The 22531-nt window shown below is 38.1% G+C and overlaps 2 protein-coding genes and 2 pseudogenes across 3 annotated transcripts in view; 2 read left to right on the top strand and 2 right to left on the bottom strand.

Annotated features, from left to right (window-relative positions):
- Positions 1-1917: 1917 nt before the first annotated feature.
- LOC149099363 (uncharacterized) lies at positions 1918-3152 on the top strand (annotated as a pseudogene).
- Positions 3153-10955: 7803 nt separating this feature from the next.
- Positions 10956-16879, bottom strand: LOC149099364 (uncharacterized). The gene is made up of 4 exons (XM_089277520.1): positions 14685-16879; positions 13874-14102; positions 13686-13778; positions 10956-12949 (listed from the first exon to the last, which is right to left on the bottom strand). The coding sequence occupies exons 2-4, from the start codon at positions 14084-14086 to the stop codon at positions 12251-12253; spliced, it is 1005 nt and encodes a 334-aa protein (XP_089133646.1). The 5' UTR covers positions 14087-14102; positions 14685-16879; the 3' UTR covers positions 10956-12250.
- Positions 16880-17894: 1015 nt separating this feature from the next.
- The window catches only part of LOC149099365 (uncharacterized), a 52071-nt gene continuing 47434 nt past the window's right edge, over positions 17895-22531 (bottom strand). Inside the window, exon 5 of one of the 2 annotated variants that reach the window (XM_089277526.1) lies at positions 17895-18117. In XM_089277526.1, the coding sequence (XP_089133652.1) occupies positions 17917-18117 (201 nt within the window). In that variant the 3' untranslated portion in view covers positions 17895-17916. The remainder of the gene's footprint in view (positions 18118-22531) is intronic. The other variant, XM_089277527.1, reaches the window with a different exon arrangement.
- On the top strand, positions 19906-20945 carry LOC149099366 (uncharacterized; annotated as a pseudogene).

A 22531-nucleotide genomic window follows, 5' to 3' on the forward strand; every position in this document is an offset into this window, starting at 1 on the left:
CGTTGCAAGACTTGCTAAAGCGTAAAAAGGTTTCTCTTCAAGAAATACAATCTCTTACTGCAGCATTTATTGTATTTTTGTGAATCAACGAGTTCCTTGTGGAAAGAACTGTTATCTTGGATTGCAGTGGATGCCAATATTGTACTTAAGAGCATGTCCACCAGAGGACCAGGCAGAGGTGATACATGCCATCTTACCGATTTCAGTGAAACTTGGCCAGATTGAAGGGCATACCCAATAACTCAAAAAGCCAAAACGCTTTCAAAATTGCAATTTTCTGAGGGGAGTTACACCAAATACTACACTAAATGAGGGTAAAAGTAGGGGGCTCTTAAACCTGAGCAATTCATCCAATTCAGTTGTGGCTATACATGAGTGTAGATTAGTCCTACATGAGTTTCATGTAATTTGATTGATTACCTGTCAATCAATGTAAGCTAATAACTACCCATGTAAAATGGCATAGCAAAGTATGGTGATTTTCAGGCCAAATATCTCCTGTGGCCAAGTCCCTCTCAAAGAGATATCTATACCACGGTTCAGTTCCACCTTTGGTCTGTACGAATTATCAAAAAAATTTTTGGGACCTGCCATTTTTTGCTCGCAGATCGAGCTCAAACCCTACACATCTTGCACAAGATTTTAGTTTAATGACTGACATCATAAAAGTTCCTGCATAAACCGCACCCGTAGATTAGCCATAACCCCAAGATGGAAGCTCAAATATTGAAAAGCAATGTAAAGACAATAAAGTTTGACGTTCCAGTGAAGTTCTAATTGGTATAAAAACAAAGACAACCAAGTGCGGTTTCAGAACACTGATACAGCGGCTGTTGCGAACCTTCAAATGCATTTAAAAGTCTTTAGATAACAAATTTTCACTTGTTATACCTTCTCGTCTTCCTAATTCACTCTTCTTAAACTTGAGATTTTCTCTTGATAACATTATCGCTTCGCCAGAACACTCCATGACATTAAACTTCGTACACCATATTGAAACGATGTGAATTAGTGCTTAGTAGCCAAGCTTTGAAATGTGGAGAGGAGTCTGGGCATCACAACGCGTAACAGAGGGGCTATGATGAAACACTGACCCCTGGTCAACGGACCCCCTACTTACCCCCTTACCGACCCCCTCTAAAATTCACTGGAATAATGAAAGAAAAATATACATTAAGGCTGACTTACCCAAGGAAAAAAATTATTTTTCAATACCGTACAGTGTTATTACGCATACATAACGTGTATGAGCCGAGCGATAATTTTCACGTGCGTTATATCGTTTGCACATTCACTGAGAGACTTGAGAACATCACAGCATAAAACGAAAAAAACGGGCAAAAAAATTGATTGAAAGGGGGAAATAAATTACTATTCCTACTGTAAACATTTTCACTGATGCGCCAAGGTTTCTTGCTTTGTTTACTTTTTGGCGCAAAGATAATTATATGGCGTCACGAAATATCCCAGTTCATGTTTCACTGAGGTTTTTGAATAGTAAGTTCAAGAACAATTTCATGACCCTGAACTTGGAACAAAGAAATTAACCCGACATTCCCTGAAAAAATTCAGAAAACTATTACTCCAATAAGCCAAGACAGAAAATTATGGACATTCATAGTTACTGTCCATTTTCAGCTTAAATAAAACACTTCCTCGCCTTGTTTATTTCAAAGTCCCTTTCCTTTTTCTTTTTAACAGCATTTCTTAACAACTATTATTAAATAATTTTTGTGAAATTGTTCTTGAACTTATTGTTTAAAAACTTCAGCGAAACATGAACTGTGATGTTTTGTGTGCCAAATAATTATGCCTACACTGAAAAGTAAACAAATTTGTCTGCGATTGTAAGTGGGACCTTGGCACAACAAAGTCATTTTCTTCGTGACCTTTACATTGTGAAAACAATGTCTAATCTTTCCTGTTCCTTTGCCTCGCACTGTGACTCTCACTGTGATATTTCATACCGCTTTCCTGTTGCTCTCGTTACCAAACCTTGGGGAGCGCAGTGGAGTTAGAGTTGCACGCTATGACTTTAGTGAGCCTCCGGCGGGAAAGGATATATGTGACCGTTGGATCGCCTCAATAAAGAGTCACATTAGGCCATTTGTGAACGAGGGAAACGATGTGGAAGCAGCAGCTTGTATGAAGGCAGCTATCAAGTCTCATGGCGGCGTGAAGGGGTGCTATGCGTCAGTCTGTAAGGTGCAAACTACTTTGCACACTACGATGCACAAACACACTATGACAGGCGTACAGTCCCTGAACAACTTTTCTCAAGAGGAAAGAGGACTGAGGGCATGGCGGGCGTACAACATTGGACCTGGAAAATTCTTTACCCTAACTATGCTAGCACAGTTGGGTACTCCACAGGGAGCAACAAATCTTACCATTTTATTACCATTTGGAAGACCAACCGAGGAAGTGGGAACCTTGACACTGGTGAGACCTGTACCACCATCTCCTGTTGAACCCAGCCCCTCTCAGCCAGATCCCGCCACCCAGTGTGAAGGGGAAGAAGATGAAGACAGGGTCCCATTCGCTTGCCCCGAGGAAGGATGCATCAAAGCATATCAGTCATTTGCTGCTTTGTAGAGGCATCTCGATGTGGGAAAGTACCTTATAAAGTACGGGAGACTCAATATGACCAGGTCAAGTGCAAATGGGCAGAAACCTGCCAGTCCTTGGCTGGTGGATATCTTTAATCTGTGCCTTCCACCTCGGCTGCAGCCACTGCTGACCAACCTGACAATCAAAACATGCCTTCTGCAGAGGAAGGATGGGCCCTTAAAAAGGTCAGAAATGCCATAAACTTCTCCGAAAATGTGAGGAACTATTTGCTGGAGGTGTTCCTTCTGGTGGAAGAGAAAGGCCACAATGCTAATTCGGGAGATGTAGCAATGCGCATGAAGGGGTTGCGAGACAGTAGCAGGAAGAGATTCCAGAAAAAAGAGTGGTTGACAACTGTACAGATTTCCCGCTATTTCAGCAGGCTATCAAACCTCAATAGAACTGGTAGACTGCTATGCGATACAGTTGAAGAATCTCAACATGCAGATGACGATGAAGATGAAGATGACAACGATGTTTTAACAACAGAGGCCACTGCCATCCGGACAAGGCAACAGATCCGGCGCGAGTTGGAATTGTAGTGACACTGAACTGTCATAAATATAACTTTTTCCGAAATTATAAATATCAACACTTCCATTTTCTGCATATTGGTCGGTTTCCCAGTTTTTTTTTTTTTTGTCGTATCATGTTTTTTTCCTATTTCCCTTTTAAACATTTAAGTTCTAAATAAGCAGCAAGAACTCTGTTTGTTAAACAATCAACAAGAAGGCTCAAAAGTTGGTCACGCCATACACTAGGGACCCAACCATCAATACTCGTGTTATTTTAGTCAAAATGTTTTCGGTGTAGGGTTTTCTGAGTGGGCAAGGCGAGGAAGCTACAATTCAGCTATGTAGAGGTGATTAAGGTTAGAGAGACGTGGGCTCGGGTTTCTGGAATCCAACAGATCAATACACTACCTCGCAGTTGTCAACGCCCTATTGCAATATATGCGCGACAGCCAAGTTCTCACACAAATCCCTTAGAATTTTTCGCAAGGAAATCACTGTGAGTAACAATCACCTCACGTGCTAGCTTCTAGTACCATTTTGTAAATAATTTTTGTGGAAATTCGCGTAATTATTTTCAAATCATCTACCTGAAAGTCAGTACAGAAATAATATGTAGGTAAAAACTCCAACTTTGTTAGTATTGTAAATAGTGAAAAAGAGTACTGTAATTATTGCTGAGCCAATTTTATTTCTTTATCAGTATTGTAATTACTTTTAGTGGTATTAATACCATTGGCAATAGCGTTAAAATATTTAATATTTGAGAATTATAATGCACTGTTGATCCTTTTTGATAAAATTATTAGCATTGTAAATAATTATCATTATTAGTTCTTCTAGTTTAGCTGCATCTGCTATCACTTTTACAGCAACATTTATCCATTGGATTGTCCAACTACTCGTATGTGTGAAGTTTTTCTCCTGCTGTAGTTGTTCAAAGATCTTGATGGTACGTAGTATCCCTCTAAAGTAAATAGGTGTCCTCTTGTGTGTTGTGATGCCCAGACTCCTCTCCACATTTCAAAGCTTGGCTACTAAGCACTAATTCGTATCGTTTCAATATGGTGTACGAAGTTTAATGTTATGGAGTGTTCCGGTGAAGCGATGTTATCAAGAGAAAATCTCAAGTTTAAGAAGAGTGAATTAGGAAGACGCGAGTACTTCCGCGAGTAGCATTTCTTGTTCAATAAAAACAGGTTGGCAAACAGACCATTTGAGCTTGCGAGCTTTAAGACTGCAACAAACAAAGTGATATCAGCTTTTTCTGGACATAAGCAAGGTATGTTTGTGAGAAAGGCTTTGAGATATTACTATCACTCACAATGATATTAACGTTTTTATTGTGCATGTTCTTGTTTTGCTCTGGCTTAATTCATCTTACTACTGGGAATCGATGGGAAACTTAAGGAACACAGTGAATTTTTGCTAGAAAGTTCGAAGGAAAATTCAAGGAGAGCGAATTTTCAGTCGAAAAATTGGGCCAAATTATCAGTGGACATAAATTACTGCTCGAAAATTCACATCAACTAAAACAACGGACAGCGGGAAAATTAGTTGAATTTTCTTTGAACTTTCGAGGTGAACAAGACTTTGGCATTTTTCGTAGAAAAGCCCCGAAATTCACCAATTTCTTTGAATTACGCTCTCATTACTTTTGCACAATACTGTAGATTATATCTCGCTAAGAGGACATACTCCAGGTCCCCTATTTTGCTGACCCAATGGGAGACCAATTTCTAGATCATTCTTTATTACACAACTTAATAATGCCTTACAGTTTAACTACCTAGATGCTTCTTTATACAGGTCACATAGTTTTCATGTTGGTGCAGCAAGCTGGGCAGCCGCCAAAGGTTTTTCAGACTCTCAGATTCATTTGTTAGGTCGCTGGAAATCAAACACTTTCCTTGAATATATAGGAATGCCTAGTCTCGCCACTGACTTCTAAACACCCTAGCTATAAATTAGTGCAATTGATAACACATACAGGTGCTGTGTTGTCGCATCCTTAATGTTTTCTGGTGTTACTCTTCGTTTATATTTATGATGTCTCAAAGTTTGCCAACAGTCCTCGGGTGCAGGTGGCCACTTAACAGCGACCTTCTGGCCTTTTTCGTGGCCCTCACCACTAGAGCTTAAATTACTTTTAAATCATTGGTATGATGACTTTATGTACTTTATGAATGATTATTATTTTATGATGTAGTCAATTATTAGTTAGTAATTTATCAATTAAAAGCGGCCATGACACATGGCCAAATTACATCGTGTTATCCCAGCAGGTTGCTGTCTTTCTTTTAAGCGCTCTAGCAAATAGAGCTTGACTGTCAGCTTAAATCAGTCGTGTAGTCAATATGATTGAAAACCACTCGATGGAAGGGGGCATAAAAACTATTTACAAAATCAGACAGGCACTTGCAGGTCTTACTGTGGCACTTGAAGAGGGCCAACGGTTAATTGGTTGTGTGACTATTAGGTGTTACTCTCTATAAATAAGACAGTGATCGATTACAATAACCTTTTGCAGACTCAATCTCCAGAAATTTTTCCTTCAGTCTTGAGATTTGTTTGTCTGAGAACACTTTGAAGGCTCTTTCAGGTTGTTTCATGAGCTGTATACTGTATTTCAAAGGGACGCAATGGTCATCGTTGCTTTGGGATAAACCAGCAATCAGGAATCAGCCAGCATGAGAAGAGCTAATAAACAGGTTCAAAAGTTGGTATTCTGTCTTTTTTGTAGGCTTTTAAGTTATTTCAAAACTTTGCAGGTAAATACTACAACCTTTTGCTTCAGTTCATATTATGCTAGAAATCTTGGCTAGATATTGTTGTGGCATGGAGCTTAGCATACATACTAGAGCAAAAAAGAAAAATCATTGTTTCACTTGTGTACCAAGCTTTTTGTAATTTTTATTGTTTATCCTAGAAGCTTTAGGTTTTTAACAAATGTCTATTTTTGTTTTTATAGATGGAAATGAAATTTCTGCAAAAATGCCTTTGCCAAGGGACTCCAGACTGTAGACACTGAAGGCGGGGTAAAACCAGGAAGAGTGACCACTTCTCCAAGCAAATGTGCACACAAACCACGAGCATTGAAAAATTACTGCTATTAGGTACAAACTTCAAACATGGCTCAAACACAGGTATGTAAAAAAGTTTTGCTAAGTTTTAAAATCATTGAAGGCCTTTGCAGTTTAGATTTTGTTGTCCTTATCACAAATACTTTGTGCTCTAAAAATGTTGATATCTTTAAAAAGAAACATTCCACTGGTCACATTAAAAGTCATTCACATCGACTATCTCAGTGGAGAAGGATAGAAAATGTCACTGAATAGTACATATATTACTTGACAAAGACATTACTTGACTAATCGTTCTTGGAACAAGGAAATTTTTGTCCCAGCTGATTTGTGTCCTTGATCAGTGTCACTTAACAGTAAGATATCAGGGTAATATCAGTAATGATAATATCATTACAAATTTTTGAAAACAGAAATATTTGCAGAAATTGTTTATGATTATGGGCTAAAGGTTCATCAGCATACATGAAGTTTTTTTAATCTGGAGACATGGCTTGTTTTCTTTTAACGTAATGGTATGTTTTGCAAAATTCAGCCAGTTGCCTATTTATATCTAATTTATTCTACATTTGTTGTTGAAGTTTATAGGGAGACATTCATCTCCATATATGGCATCACTTTGGGTTGTGTGAAAATGATCAGGTCAAAAGCCTGCCCTATAGACCAGTGCAGACGTCATGGAAACCGTCCAAACGGGATCACAAAGGAATCTAAAGATAAAGTAACACACTGGCTCTAATTGGTTCATTTTTTTAACTACGAGAGGTTTTAGCATGCCCTATTTTCACCAGATTGGTAGCTATTTTGTCATTGGCGACAGACATCTGGCTTTACTTTGTCTCATATATTCCTAGAAAATTTGTTATAGTTTAACTGGTAATAGTACTTGGCGTCATCTTATTGTCCCTAATCATACTCGGGATTAAACAAAATTAACTTTGGGATTTCAGCAATTTTACTTGTATGCACTACCTGGGCAGACATGATTTCCAACAAAACCTCCAAACCCCCAATGTGCAGCACAATGACATGTTTTATAGGTGCCAGTTGTAGACATACAACTTTGGAATCCATGACGGTTTGGCCAACCAGGGTTACATGTTTATGTGGCACGAGACCAAGACAAAACGTGGGTCAGTGGAAGTTGCTTCCTGCTTACATCGATTCCTCACCGAGTTTAACACAGGAGTGAGGTATGTTTCAGTTATTTCCTTTACAGATCTTGCATCCAGAAAACTGCCAAGGAATTGTTGAACACAGTATTTTTGGGGAGGGATTTTCAAGAGTTTTGTAGTGCCAAAATGACAAGCTTTATTTGAGTAAACACCTAGTTTTAAAAATTGTAAACTGATTTAATTGGGCGACGGTAACTAGTGCTGGTCCCAAACCACGCGTTAAAATTTAAAATCACTAAAACTCGGAGGATAGAAAGCAGAATTCTGACTTTCAACTTAGTGTTCTCCATAATCTGACAAATAGAATTTCCACTTACAAGTAATATAAACAGGAGTGTTATTAGGCAAAGTGACATTTGTTTTTCCAGAACTACAAAGCTCACACATGCATTTTTGCTGAATACTAGTTGTGGCTTATTTGTTCTTTCATTCTCGTGGATATATTATTGATTGGTCTAAACGTGTCACGACTGAATATTCCTCTAGCTCAACTGGGGAATATCCAAATGATATTCCCCAATTTTCAAAACTGCGCATGTTGCAAAAAACATTTGAAGGATAATAAACACAATAGCCTCAATTTTGTACAAAAAGATGTTTTTGGACATTATGGGGGCTATTGTTTATATAACACCACATTTACCTCTGTCTTTACAGGTCACTTGTAAGTTACTCTGACGGCTGCTCAGGCCACAACAAAAACTGCATTGTCATCAGTCTTTACACAGGGCTCCACCAAACTGGTGTGTACGAGGTATTTGACCACAAGTATCTTGTAAGGGGACAGACGTTTCTTTTAAGACACTGTTTTGGCCAGATTGAGAAGAGGAAAAAGAGCGCCACAGTTTACCTTCCCGAAAACTGGTTCAAAGTGGTTAGGGAGGCAAATCAGCTTAAACCATTTGTCTCCCTCGAGATGAAACAGTTGGACTTTTAAGACTGGACATCCTTCCTCAAGTCCAGGTACATGGGTAATAGTTAATTGATAATAGCAGGGTGGGATTCTGGCATGGGATATTTGATTCTTTTCTTCCACATGAATTCAAAAAAAGTCCAGTCTTTAATGTTTCTCACTTTTCTCTTTCTATGATGTCAACATATGTATATACCTAAACTGTACTAGTTTAGCAATACCCAAAACTGTATCTGGTTTAGATTCTTCCATTTGGTTTTCAGATAGCCAACAGAATAGAACATAAATAAGTTGTCATGCTGTTGTTCTGGTACTGATAAGCTGCTGTGAACATTTGTTTTGAATAAATGTAACAAACGTCTTGCAATCCAAAACTGTTTTCTCTGCCGTTTTTGATCACTGTTTCTCAAAGTTCCAATGAAGTCTGGCTTTGGTATGGATTTGCCAGGGATAAATCCTGGAAGAACGTTAACATCTGACACCAACACAGACTCCTAACTAATGCCAAACCAACTCCTGATCTCCTCTATTTTGCCTTATCAAAAGTGGCTCCCACCAAATTTAAAGATCTAAAGGAGATGGCGGCCTTCATACCAGAACTGCAGTGTCAATTTTATCTCAAGGAAAGCGGATAACGATAAAGAAGAGGATCACAGCAAGGATGACCAAGAGGGCTAGACATGAGACGGAAACAGTGACTGGACAGTGAAAACAGCTCTTTCCAGAGCTCCAACCCTGCACTGCAGTCCCCAGGGAAAAGTTCTGTAGGTAGAGCGTTCAACACTGCACTCTACAGGTAACACAAGCCTTCCACCCTGCATTGCACACTGCAGGGAAAAATCACACAGGTTGAGCTTTGATCACTTGACATTGCAGTCTACAGGTAACACAAAAACACCTCCTTTAGGAGTCGCCACTTGCATAAAATTCATGATCAACGTGCAATGAGTTTATAACCCTTATAATGCCTATGATTGACTATTACAAATAATAAAAAAAACTGACAGACTACATACCCTCTGAGTGGTCAAAAACGTATTGTTTATTGCACCGGTTAACATTAAGTTTCCAATAAGCAGCTCTATGTGAGTGTATTAGGAACTTGTTTTGAGTTTAGGAACATAGTTTCTGTTGCAGTTTTCGTTGCGATGAGCCTGTGCTTCTTGCGGTTTTCATACTGTTACCCATTAACCCCTGTGAGGGGAATTTTGCCATGTGCTATCAAAAATAGCACCGGCATGTTTTTGTTTTGCTGGTTAGCTGTAAACTGTGTCAAGTTTTAGCCTTCAGTACAGTATTAATTTGGCAGTATGCATCAAAAAAGTATGTATTCATGTCTCTTATTTTGTTTTAGTTTGCATTTTTTTGCCATGAACATTTCCTGATTGTTTCTAATTGTTGTTCAGGTTTTACCTACTGATTTATCTATCAAATTTCCGATTGCCAATAAATCTGAGTTGGAATGACCTGTATACCTGGAATTGATCCCATCACAGTGAGAACTAGAGAACTCAGGACACTTAGTAAAAGCATAAACTTTATATACATTTTCGGCTTATACTGGCAGAGACATCAATAACACAAATATCTTTTAATTCAACATATCCATAGAAATTTGTCAGGAAAGCAAGACCAGAATTTGGTCGGGATGTAAATACTAGATTTTTTTAAATTTCCACGGCCAAAATTTTACATTGATTCCATTCCACTTGAGTTTAGAAGTTTTAAGTGCTTTCCACGGTCTGTGGAGGAGGCAGTTCTGGCTACAGCTGGGTTTGAATGATAAGTTTGGGTTGTTACAAAAGCAGGTAAAAGCTCTCTTTCGAGTTAACTATAAGCTTATCAGTAGTTTTAAGTGTAAGATCAAAGTCAGTGCATGCATGCATGCATAACGTGACTAATTTAGCCGGCCTGGGCAATTTTTTTTTCATTCAGAAAAACTCATTACAACACAGGCACGCTTTAAATGTGTACCCACATTTTGTGGGTCGATTATTATTCATATATTCACGCTATTGTTCTTTCTCATTGAATATTCATAATTCACGGACCGATTACTTTCCGAACATGTGGCTGGCTACTGCACGAGCGCAAACGCTTTGATGTTAGGTGCGATATTTTTGCTTTGTGTTAGGATTTCTGCTTGATTGATTTTTTAAACCCTATTGTTGCGACATATTTTAATTTATTCGTAAGAAAGGTCTGGAAAAGCTCAAAGCATGCACGTGGAAAGGCCCCGGGAAAGGCTGAGAAATTGACATGAACGCATTGCTCGGCGTCTGACCGCAAAAACACTCTCAAACATTCTAGTGTCTGGAATGTTTTTCATCAATAAATTCGCTCCTTTTATTCATTCCAGTGTTCATTTGAATCTAAGCTACGATCACCGCTTTGATGAGTCCAAGTGAACATAAACCCATGGAATGGAAGCCCGCTCGATTATTTATAAAAAAACTCTGTCGATCGATAGCTAGCTATTGGAAGTCTGCCCGTTTTCACCGAATTAAACGTAGACATTCATAAGCAAGAAGAAAATAAAACGAGTGTGTTGGATTTTGAATTCTGTGTACCCTTTCGTTTGTCATTTACTGTTCCTTTAGATGTTTTCTTTTGTCTTTTAGCTTTTCTGGTACGAAACGATCGAGTCGAGTATAAACGTCACGGCAATGAATCAAACGCGATTTCTATTGGTCAGATCCATGTGGTTGCTGTGACGACCAACAAATCAACGCGAGTTAAGTGGAGCTGAATCGGGCGAATTTAAGTTTATTTACAAGCTTTTTTTAAGCCAAATCTCAAAATTATCAACGACATTTCATCTTTTCAGAAGTTTAGTGTCACGGCAGTATCGACAAATTGTGTGTTTCGGGTCAGCATCGTGGATCACAACAACGCGAGTTGTTAATCGAACGAATTCAAGGTGACAGCGTGTTTAAAAATCTCAGAAGTCTAAATGGCAGTTCATCCTTCCAGAAATCAAAGCACTTTTGACGGTAAGTCCATTGAAACGTATGTGAAATTCATTGAGCTAATGTACAAAACACAGGGTCACTTATTTACATGTTTTCCACCGTGAAGTCAGCGATTCCCTTGATCGGTAAGCTCACGACTGAAACGTATAAATAAATCCATTGTTTACCTTTAGGATGACACTCTTGACCGACAATTGTCCCGCAAATGTGGCCAGAAAACTTGAAAGCGACGTTCGTTGGGAACAAAAAGTTCTTCAAGATTGACAATTCATTTCTTCTTACACTTGGATTGAAAACTCACGTAAAGAAGAAGGGATACAAACATCTGGACGCAGTTCTTCAAAAGCACGGTAAGGCTTACGAATCAGAATATTGTATTTTAAAGCCAGTGTTTTTTGCGATTAATGATACAACACAATAAATCTGAATGCTTGAAAAAAATTGATTGTTGTTCTTTATTTAATAATCCTAGTTCAATGAAGGTGATAGGGAACGAACGATGTTAAAGAACTATGAACTATAAATTCTCCTTTCTTGCGACCACACGATTCTTTTATTGTAGTTGTGAGAATTTTGAGTTCCATAAAGAAACATTATCCCAGTCTTTTTTGTAGTCATCACTACCTGGACATAACCAGTATCTTTTCCAATGAAAGTAAAATCTTAGGCTGAGACGAGTTTTGTTTTCAAATACAACAAATTACCTCTGCTTGTTTGAGTTTTTTGCAAATTTTTGTTACAAAAACTGAAAAACTAAACAAAGGATCTGCAGTATTTTTTTGTTGTTTCTCAGTATCATGAGGAATTAACCGTATGTTATGCACGCCAGAGTACATTACAGCTATATTTTCTAATCCAGCAAAGTGTTTTTTTGTGATTTGTGATTATTCAATTAGATTTAAATTGTTGAAATTCTTGCAAAGCACTCCATAACCACAGTTAACAAAGCTATGAAATGTGTTTCATTGACAAATAGTTTTTAATTTTATAGACCCAAGATCTTAGAGTCATGCATTGGATCAAATATGCCAAGGTGAATAGGCTGCGCAGGACGAGTGGCAGTGCGTGAAATACCCGAGTAGACACCTTGACGTATTTGATTGGCCAAGCAACTCTTTCTGAGGTCCAACAGGTAAGAAAAATTTGCAGCATTTTTAACTTGACAAAACAAAACCCTGTCCCAGCCCTCGCAAATAACTTTGTCAACCAAACCCTTTCCCTTTGACCCAATAATGACATCAGATTGACACGAAACATGCGCTACATTGTTCACTGTACAAGATACACCCCTATCAATACTTTCAACTTTTTTGTCCACTACGGAACACAGCAAAAACTTAAACTTAAAAAGATCCTTATTTCTTGAAATGGATGTACAAATAAAAACTGAACCCTTACAAAAATCAAGAGAATACAAGGATCCAATCCTCAAAATGGTGCCATTTGACCCAATAAAGAAATAAAAGTGTAAACTGCTGCTACTAGGTACTGCCATGGTAACCTGATCCTGATATGGAATCTCGGTGACTGCAACTTCAGAACTTGATGTCAACCCTTGATCTGTAATCACCGTTCTTCTCTGCCTCTTCCTTGTCTGCTCAACTTGTTCCTGAGCAATGGCTTCTTCCACCTCCCAAACTTTGACAGTCTGTCTTTCTTTGCTGTCAACCAGTTGCAAAGTTACCTTAAATAAAAAGCTTGGTATTAATTTCAGGCTTCAGACTACAGGCACAAAAATTGGATGGCCACACAGTAAACATGTAGACCTAGAAAAATTCCTTGAATTACAATCAATTTAAGAGATGAGAGAAGTTAAAGGTTCCAAAAGATAATGAATTAAATGTACTTCGCCCTGAGAAACTTTATGCAAAGTAAGGCACTCAAAAGAAAAAACATCTTCTGAAGCCAATTAGTGTATTGTGGTTATTTTAATTTTTTCTTAGCCAAAAAACAGTGTCTGACATTTTCAGAATGCAGACTGCAGACTTTTCACTCTGGTTAAACTTACTATGCACTTCAGTTAGCCTACTATTCACTCTGGTTAGCCTGAATAACACTTCATTTAGCCTGTTTACGGTACGCTTTCAATAATGGTAATGGTAACATGATAAATTCTCTTAGTTTGCAGTCTGCAAAATGTCAGACACAAGCCAAGAAGTAAGTGACGAGGGTTAACTTTTCTAGCAGTATCATTAGATGACAAGATGAAAGCAGCAATACAACCACTAAATGGGGACACTTGTAAACATCAATGATTCAAATGTTTGCCTTAAATTGGTTACGAACACTCCAAACTACTTTTCAGTAAAAGAGTTGTATAGAGACTGGTAAGGAGAATTAGTAGTATGATCATGACCACTGACACTCGATGTAAAGTTATGTAAACAATAAATCTGCTGCTACAGAGAGTTGAAACTCACCGATTTCCTGATAGGATCTGACTGGAGAACATTTGCTGCTTTGCCATTCAAGTAAACAACGTCCCCGTGGAACAATTTCTTGAGATTCGGGTTCTGATGGCAAAAAGTAACTTGCGTGAGATACTTATAAGCGTCAAAAAGGAAAAGGAAATGAAAAAACTCAAAATTAACATTGAATAACTTCTTACCTTTTTTTGTGCAAGACGGCGCGGGATCAGCGTTTCTTCGATCGTTTCCTTTCTGATTTCGGAAAGGTCACTTATCTCGCGGTCCCACTCCGATCTCCATGGAGGAAAAGTCACAACAACCGAATTTTCAGATGCTGAAATAACTTTGGCTTTGGCCCAAATACCGAGCTGATCGACAGCTTCAACAGAAGCACCAACGGCAAACTCCATCATGTATCACGGCTCACAGCTAATAAACTAGTTAACGTGACAATCAAGTGTGTTTACAGTGATGAGAATAAGTGAGTAGCCACGCGTATGACTCAGTTATTTATAAGCCCGCGTAATGGCGTGTATTTGCATAACAATATATATCGTCTGTTGTTTTGACAAGCGCACAGTCAATCAAATTCAAACAAACTCTTATGTATTTCTTTGTAGTTTAATAGTATCTGATTTTTAACCTTAAATAAACTAATCCAACGAAAAGCTTAGCGATCGGTTGGTAACAAATCACTTCAAATAATTTTTTAATCGACTTCCATCTCGCAAACGAGAGCAAATTCATTCAGACGTGACCGAAGACATGCCGCCGCGGTTCTCACTGCCGGTGACAAATTGCGTTGTAATTTGCAAAACAAAGCGGTTCTCCGGTAATACGGAACCAAAAATTTCGTTTAAACGCTCATTTTCAAGCTTGTAAAATGCATATCAATAATAAACCGATATTACCTTTGCCGCTTATGAGCGAAACGTTTTTCGGTGGAAAGAAATGAAAACACGAGGTGACATTTTTTTCGCAATCACCACGCTTCAAAGAACAAAAGGATACGCACTTAAGGGACAATAATTAAGCCGCATTGTTGAATTCTTTTGAAATACATCCACTGAATCGCAGCCCAAAAGTCACAAGTCCTATTCATTCATCTGAGCTCAATAATTCCGAAGATACTCAGCCCTGTCATCGGAGCAAACTCGACAATAACTCGAAGCTTGCCGACAGGTAAATTAACGAGCCTTCCGTGTCAATTAGCCAGCGGTATAGCCCATTTCTGAACAACACAAATAAAGTGTGCCTGTGTTGTAATGTAGGAGAAGTTTAGCCTTCAACATAAGTAAATAAACTCAGAATATTGAGAAGCAGCATTTCTGGAACTTACCATTATTCCATTTGCAAAACTTTTGAAAATATGTCGTTGAATCGCTTTGCCACACGCATGAAGTTTGTACTACTTCCAAACTTTTTGCAGTCTTTTACTTTGGTGATGACTGATTTTGGCAACAACTTCTTGCATTTTCCCGTTAAAGTCCTTTTGAATTAATTAATACACTCTCTCTTTCAGTAATAACCTTTTTCTTTCCTTTCCTAGAATATTTATAGCGCTAAATATTTTGTCACTTTGCACTGCTGATTATGTACCCGGTGCCACTCAAAAAGATTCTAAATCACTCGCTGCCTAACAGCTTGTGATTTACAAGCTTTTCTTGTGTTCTCCCGAAACCCATAGAAAGTGTGGTCTCTTGCTTAAATAACTGAGATACTACAAGTGCTCTGATTGGTCAAAAACCTATTGTTTATTGTACCAGTAAACATGGATATAGAAATTTGAAAGGAAGAACTGGACCAGAATTTGGTTGTGATAATGCTTGTTCTTTTTTCCATCGCAAAAATTATATGCCGATTGTTTACGCATGAGTTTAGAAATTTTCATGGACTTTCAGTGCTTTCCATGGTCTCTGTAGTGGAGGCAGTTCTGACTACAGCAGGGTTTGAATGATCAATATGAGTTGTTAAAAAAGCAGATAAAAGATTTCTTTCAAGTTAACATCACCTTATTAGTAGTTTTAAACTTAAATTCAATGCATGCATGTACAACACGATAAGCTTTGTAAAATGCACTGTGATTGCCACCGCTTAAGTCACTAACTTAAATAAGGGGAAATTTTTTGAACTTTTGAACTGACCGCTAAATAGAGGGTGACTATCAAATACAACTTTGCTTAAGGAACTGTTTTCACCGAGTTGACAAAATTTCTTTGGCCCAAATGCCTTTGCAAATTTTCTCTTTTTTCTTTGCAAGTCTGGTAAAAGCTTCTGCATTTGATTTACAACCGCAAAATGCAGCATTAACACCTTGTGTTCCCGGCCAGCTAAACAATTAAAAGCAAATAAATTGACAGATCTGCCAGTTATGACACTTGACAAAAACTTTTCCTGCCTCGAGAAAGGACCATGGCACCTCTGAAGTTTTTTACAACTTGACAAAATTTGACGCAGAACTTGTGACCGATGTCAACAAAAATTTTCCTAGTGTATCCAGTGCCAAAAGTACATGTTAAATGCTATTCTCAGGTGGATAACAAGTAATAACAACAACAAATAAATCTAACATCTCAGCTGCGATGGCGTTGGTTACTCTCATAAGCTTGAGCAGAAATTGGACCTCCCACCAAGAATTTTTTGGTTGCTGGAACAAAACCTTTGCATCATTGCTTAGGTATAGGTACATAATACATCAGTTCCCTTGCTATTTTGGAACAAAGTGTTTGTTCTGTAGCGGTTTGGATTTCAGCCTTTTCCTCTTTTGACAAATTCTGGAAATGCCTGTGAAAAAAATGAAACACTAATGCAGATGTCGTCATGTCCCGTTACTTGTTTTAACTTTGTGAGGGTAACGATACAATACAAAGCTCCTAAAGAAAACAATCATTGATGTTCTCTGTGAAGCGGTCAATTTCCACATGTTTTCTTTCACAAGATTCCAGGAGCTAGGTAGTTGTTACAATGCAGAAACCATCCCTGCCATTTTGATATCTGGGAAAACATGACTTTAGTCACTGTTTAGCCTCTTTTTGCCATGCTTCTCTCCTATTCAGTTTTTGCTTGCTGTTTTTTGCACTACACCCCAACCAACTGAACATCTGGAAGAGGGTATCACTGATTTTGAGTTAGTCATGTTGAGTAGCACCGTTTCATCATATCACAAGTATTTTCAACTACTTTGAAATTTTCTATTAACAAAATGCAATACAATTAGTGTTTGCTTTTTTCATTGTATATGTTAAAAGCATCTTTCATAAGTTCAATGTTTGTGGATCTCATCAGAAATTTTATGAGTAGTTTGTGGGCTCTTGCTGGTCTTCAAGAATCGCCATGACTCCAGGTAGCGTTATCCATCACAAGGCTATCGATGAAAAACAAGTAAAAGAAAATTAGTAACTTTAACAAGCAAGACACAACAGTATTCTTACTAAAGGAAACAATTGTATGCTTACTGTCTAAGAAGAAATGAGCATTTAGTAAAAAAAAAAAACTAGAAACGCCATTATACCAAAACCTGAGCTGTACATTAATTTCAAAAAGTGGAATACATTATCTTACCATGTTGGTTCCCAAATGGTGCCATTATCCACCAGTGGTACCAGTAGACAGGATAGTTTTGCATTCAGAGTTGCTTTCACTCATAAGCGCTCCTTTATGTCGATGCACATGTCATCTTTGGGATTGTTTGGGTTGCACCACAATTTGTATGTGTGATCTTTGGTTAGATCTCTGCCACAGCTGCAAAAACACATTCCCACCACTCGCACCCTTTCCTCTAGTATGGTTTTTTCTCTTTCCATGATCTCAACCTCTATGGTCAACATGTTTGAAGATACACTCCCTCTTCGCTCTATGACTGGCACTAGTAATTCGTAATGCCAAAATCTTGAGCTATGCTTGCCACGTGTTTCAATTCAAAACAAAGCAGTGGTACGTAAATCTAAATTGAACTTTGTAAAACCATCAAGATCATGGCATACAACAATAACTTTTTGACCATATATGAGTGTCATGACAAATAACCATGTAAGACACGTGAAACATCACAGTTCACACCATTTGCACTATAGTTTTACATTATAGTTTTACATCATAATGCACGGTAGTACATTTATTCAGAATTATTCCCAATACTCTTGTCTTGGAGAAGTAGTGTTAAATTTCCTTTCGAGTTGCAGTGAGCCAAATAAAGCCATGACAGTAAAGTAACAAAAATGCAGCAGTAACAACAGTTGAATCTTTAATTGTTTGAAATATCAGTTCTGGACATTCTAGAATAAAGAAGTCCAGTTTCGTCCAATACAATGCTCGAGGTGGCAGTTGTTGGACAAAGTTTTTGTCCTTTGCTTTTTGATATAACTTCAAACAATACTACATCGATCCCTTCGCAGAGTTTAAGACCGTCTGCCAATATGGTGTCTTTGTTACTCCTGAGTTTGTTCTGAAATGGACGTGAAAATAGTCTGGTTAATAGGATATTTTCAATTCCATTAAGGCAGGTCTACAATATCCTTGAAACAAGAATCGGGGGCACCCAATGACCGAATCTTTCCAAAGATATCAGAAGTGTCTAAAGTATATTTCTCTATGTTCTAGCAGCCTTTTTAGTTAATTTGGAGATACCCTAAAAATATTTATCTGTTTGGATATTTAAGGGGAACTTTAGTCATTTCGAAAGTTCTAGGGTCCTTTTTTGACTCATCCGAAAGTTTTAGCTATCCTGATTGGTCTTGTTGAAAGTTTGAGGACACTGAGAAACCATATTTTCACTAGAAAATTTTAAGGGAAGTTCTTTACAAGTGTGTTGATCGAAATTTTGCGACAATGCTAAGCAATATAAATGTTTATCCGAATATTATAGGCATAAAACCTATTCATCCGAAAACGTTAGGGGGAGTAAATTATATGACAGGAGTGCTCAGCAAACAGCTAACTAGAAAAAGAAAGACATTTTTTATTTTAACCCAAAAAAGTGATGTAAGTCTCACCTTTTTTAATTGACCTTTGATTTCGTACACTGAAGCCATTTGAAAACTCCTTTGACAAACCCTCAGATATTTAAAATGTCAAGTTACGTTGTCTGGGGTTAGATACACTATGCCAGCATAATTGTGAGCATAATCCTATACTTAAAGCATTGAGCACAATGGCGGCATAATGGACATTTTATCGACATAAAGAAAATAATAATAACGAAAAAAATAATTCCATAACTGTAATGAGTGCTTTTAGTAAGGATTTAGCACATTCAAAAGCTTGGTTGCTTTTTTTAAGGCCTTGAAAGTAACTGTCTAAATTCTTGGGCACTGATTGGCTCATTTTTGTCATCAATAAGAGTACAGACAGATAAAATATTAATTTATGCCAGCTTTCAACGTTTGATCGCCTGCTTTTGAACAGTACTCGTTGTTAATTGCTTGTAAAGTTGTAACTGCTGCAGTAAAATGTTGTGTTTCTGACTTATGGAGATATTTTTTGTATGCAGGGACGGAAAAGGGCATCAAATATAACCAAGATCAGTTGAGGATAATGCTAGCTCTCGAGCATAATTTTTAGGCATAATGCTGTTGTGTTTTGGGTGACACTCAAAAGCATAAGGCTCAAAATTTTCAAGCACGATGTATCTATGGTTAATGCTGTCACTCGACACAATTCCTCTCTAACTATTGGCTGTTTGCTTGAATGAACTGCAAACGTAGTTCATCCCCCTCTCTCATTCATCCGACACAGGCTGAAAAATCTTTCGTGAGTAGGCTGATTCAATGATCGGAGGGTACTCCCTTAAATGGGATATAGAGCGTTTTCAATGTCACGAAATAAAAAATAAAATCAAAAACCATTCAGTGGATTTGCGATACTATAGTAAAAAAAGAGAGTTCTCCAAGTTTAAGGCATCTTTTTATTTATGTATTGTTACTAATGACTAGTTTTATCGTTTGTTGTTAAACCTGTTTTAGGTATTTGAATGTAAGTAATTATGTAGCTTTTTTCCTCTATGGTTATTTTGTGTGTTATTCTGTATGTGAACAAATAAAAAAAAAAGTTTAAGGCATGTGCATTGCCCCAAAGTTGAGATTTGTCAAAATGTTCTGTGCAAATTTACAGAGCCCAGTATTGGACCGCCATGTTTGTGTTCCTCTGTGGTACAAGCAACAGAAGTCCAGCAATAGAAAAAGATTAAGTGCTCAAATGGTACAACAGCCAACCCTGCAAATTCAGTGATGAATGAAGAAAGATGTGCCTGCTGGTAAGATTCCATTACCAAAGAAGAAAAGTCCCCTCACCAAGACATGCAAAAAGAGAAAATCTACAAAGGAAAATTGAGGGCAAAAACTTCAGAAAGTCCCTTTGCAGCCAATCTCTTCCCGAATGCAATTCCAGTGGAAGCGATCTGGAAACATGCAAGAAATGCAAGAGGAACGGTAGATGACAAAGGGTCTTCTGTGGTACTAAAATTCGACAACTTCAAGGCCCTTATCCAATACGCAAGATCCTTCATTGAAGCTGCAACATCTCAAAGAAGACTCACCATAGATGACCTGACATTTGAAGCTCTCGTCTTGAATATCAAGGAACAAAAGTCTGCAGAAAGTGACGAGGTCCTCATTCTTCCTGTGTCCACTCTATTGTCATATCAAACCAGCTTTGGGAGTGTAGATGTGCACAGCTGCTTTACAGTTTGCCTCAAGAAAGACCAAGAAGTGAATGATGACATTCTGGATTTTCATCTGCTCTATGCTGCTGAAAATCAGCTACATCATGATCTAAAGATGTTATGTCTTTACAATTCCTGTTTCTATCAAAAATTGTCGCAATTCAACCCACAGGCATTACTGAAATGGACAAAAAACACTGACATTTTCCCCAAGAAGTATCTGGTAATTCCCATGTGATAGTCACCATTGGATTTTAGTAATCGCCAGGACGGATCCCAACATGAAGTTGATGATACTCAATTTTCTACGGAAGCAGCAGAAGACTGTTGAACATAGGATAGTTCGATACCTCAAGGACGTGTGGTCAGCTAGACCATCACAAGGTGGAAGACAGACCGTGGAAGTAGAGCAGGTCAGATATCCCACAGTCCCTGCACAGCCAAATGATGAAGACTGTGGTTTGTACGTTATGAAATGTTTTGAACGGTTCTTGGAATTTGTAAACAGAGACTTGCAGTGGTCTTCATGGAATCCAAACCTCTTGCACCGAGACATTCTCTCCCTCCATAAGATAGTTAAAAATACTATTATGGATTAAGTATCCACTAAGTGAAAAATAGCTTTACTGATTAAGCAATAGACCACACTTTCCATTTAAACAATAGTGTTTCTGTCAAAGAACTACAGGCTGAGAACATCAAAGTTTCAAAGGACAATAGTTCCAAGACATCAACCCTCTTTTGCTCACCACCAAATTTTCTTCCGTGCACCAGTTGAAAAATTCTTAACTTTTTTAGACAAAAGCCATGAAAGTCAAATGTAAATTTGAAAAAGAGGCAACAACAAAAAGGCTGCTTAATACAAATTCAGTTGTTTATTTTTTAAGTGTGTCCTCCACAGACCGTGGAAAGTAATGAAACGCTTAAAACATTCTTCTAAACTCAATTGTAAACCAGAATCTGCGTAAAATTTGGGTCATGGGAATTAAGAAAGATGCATTTATATCGCGACCTACTTCCTAGAAATTTCTATGGCTATATTGAATTAAAAGATGTTTTTGTTATTGAAACCTCAGCTAATGAAAGCCGAAAATATATATAAAGAGAAGACTTGCGAATTAGTCAGTTGTTACCTTCTCTCCCAGCTGAATGAAATACCTGGAGTTGAAATCGGCCTTTACAGAGATGACGTGCTAGTGGTCCTCCAACAGACCCCAAAGGCAACAGAGAGAATAACGAAAGAACTATGCCAAATATTTAAAAATGCGACCTGAAAATCACCATTGCAGCAAACAAGAAAGTCGTCAACTTCCTGGATGTTACCTTGGATCTAAACAAGGAAAAATTCAAACCATACTCCAAACCATCAAACACCTTACTCTATGTGCACAGCAAGTCAAATCATCTGCCCAACATCATCAGAAATATACCAGAATCAGTAAACAGAAGATTCTCAGAAATTTCATCTGACAAAGCTGTGTTCAACAAAATTGCCACCCCATATCAGGAAGTGTTGTACAAGAGTGGGTGTATGTATAAACTGGAGTTTAAACCACCGCAAAGAGCACCATCACAAAGACGTAATCGATCCCGAAAATAATCTGGTTCAACCTGCTGTACAACAAGAATGTCAAGAGCAACATAGGAAGAGAGTTTCTATGCCTAATTGATAAATACTTCCCTGCTGGCCACAAGTTGAGGAAAATCTTCAACAGAAACACTCTCAAACTGAGCTACAGTTGCATGCTGAACGTACAGCAAATTATAAATGGATGAAACCAAACCATTCTTAAGAACTTGGCACAACCGGCACAAGACCAAGCTGGAAGAACATGCAACTGCAGGAGGAAGGAAGAATGCCCCTTAGTAGGAAACTGCCTTTCTAAAGGTATCGTTTATCAGGCCTAGTTGACATCTACAAGCAAAACCAAAACCGACATAGGGCTTCATCATCATCATCATTTCTCTTCACGCCAGTACGTGCATAAGGCCGTCACGCTTTCCGACCAACACTCCCTGTTCAGTGCCACTGCTTTGGCTACTTCCCAGCTCTTCCACCCCGCCTTGTTTCTTTCCTTCTCCACCGTCCTTCTCCAAGTTGTCTTTACATAGGACCTACAGCCACGAAATTTAAAGCAAGGTTTAGAAACCATCACGTGTCATTCAACAATGAAACGCACAAGAACAACACTGAACTTAG

Source organism: Orbicella faveolata, unplaced genomic scaffold (assembly GCF_042242905.1).
Source record: "Orbicella faveolata isolate gen_17 unplaced genomic scaffold, um_ofav_v1 contig_46, whole genome shotgun sequence".
NCBI classification, from domain to species: Eukaryota; Metazoa; Cnidaria; class Anthozoa; order Scleractinia; family Merulinidae; genus Orbicella; species Orbicella faveolata.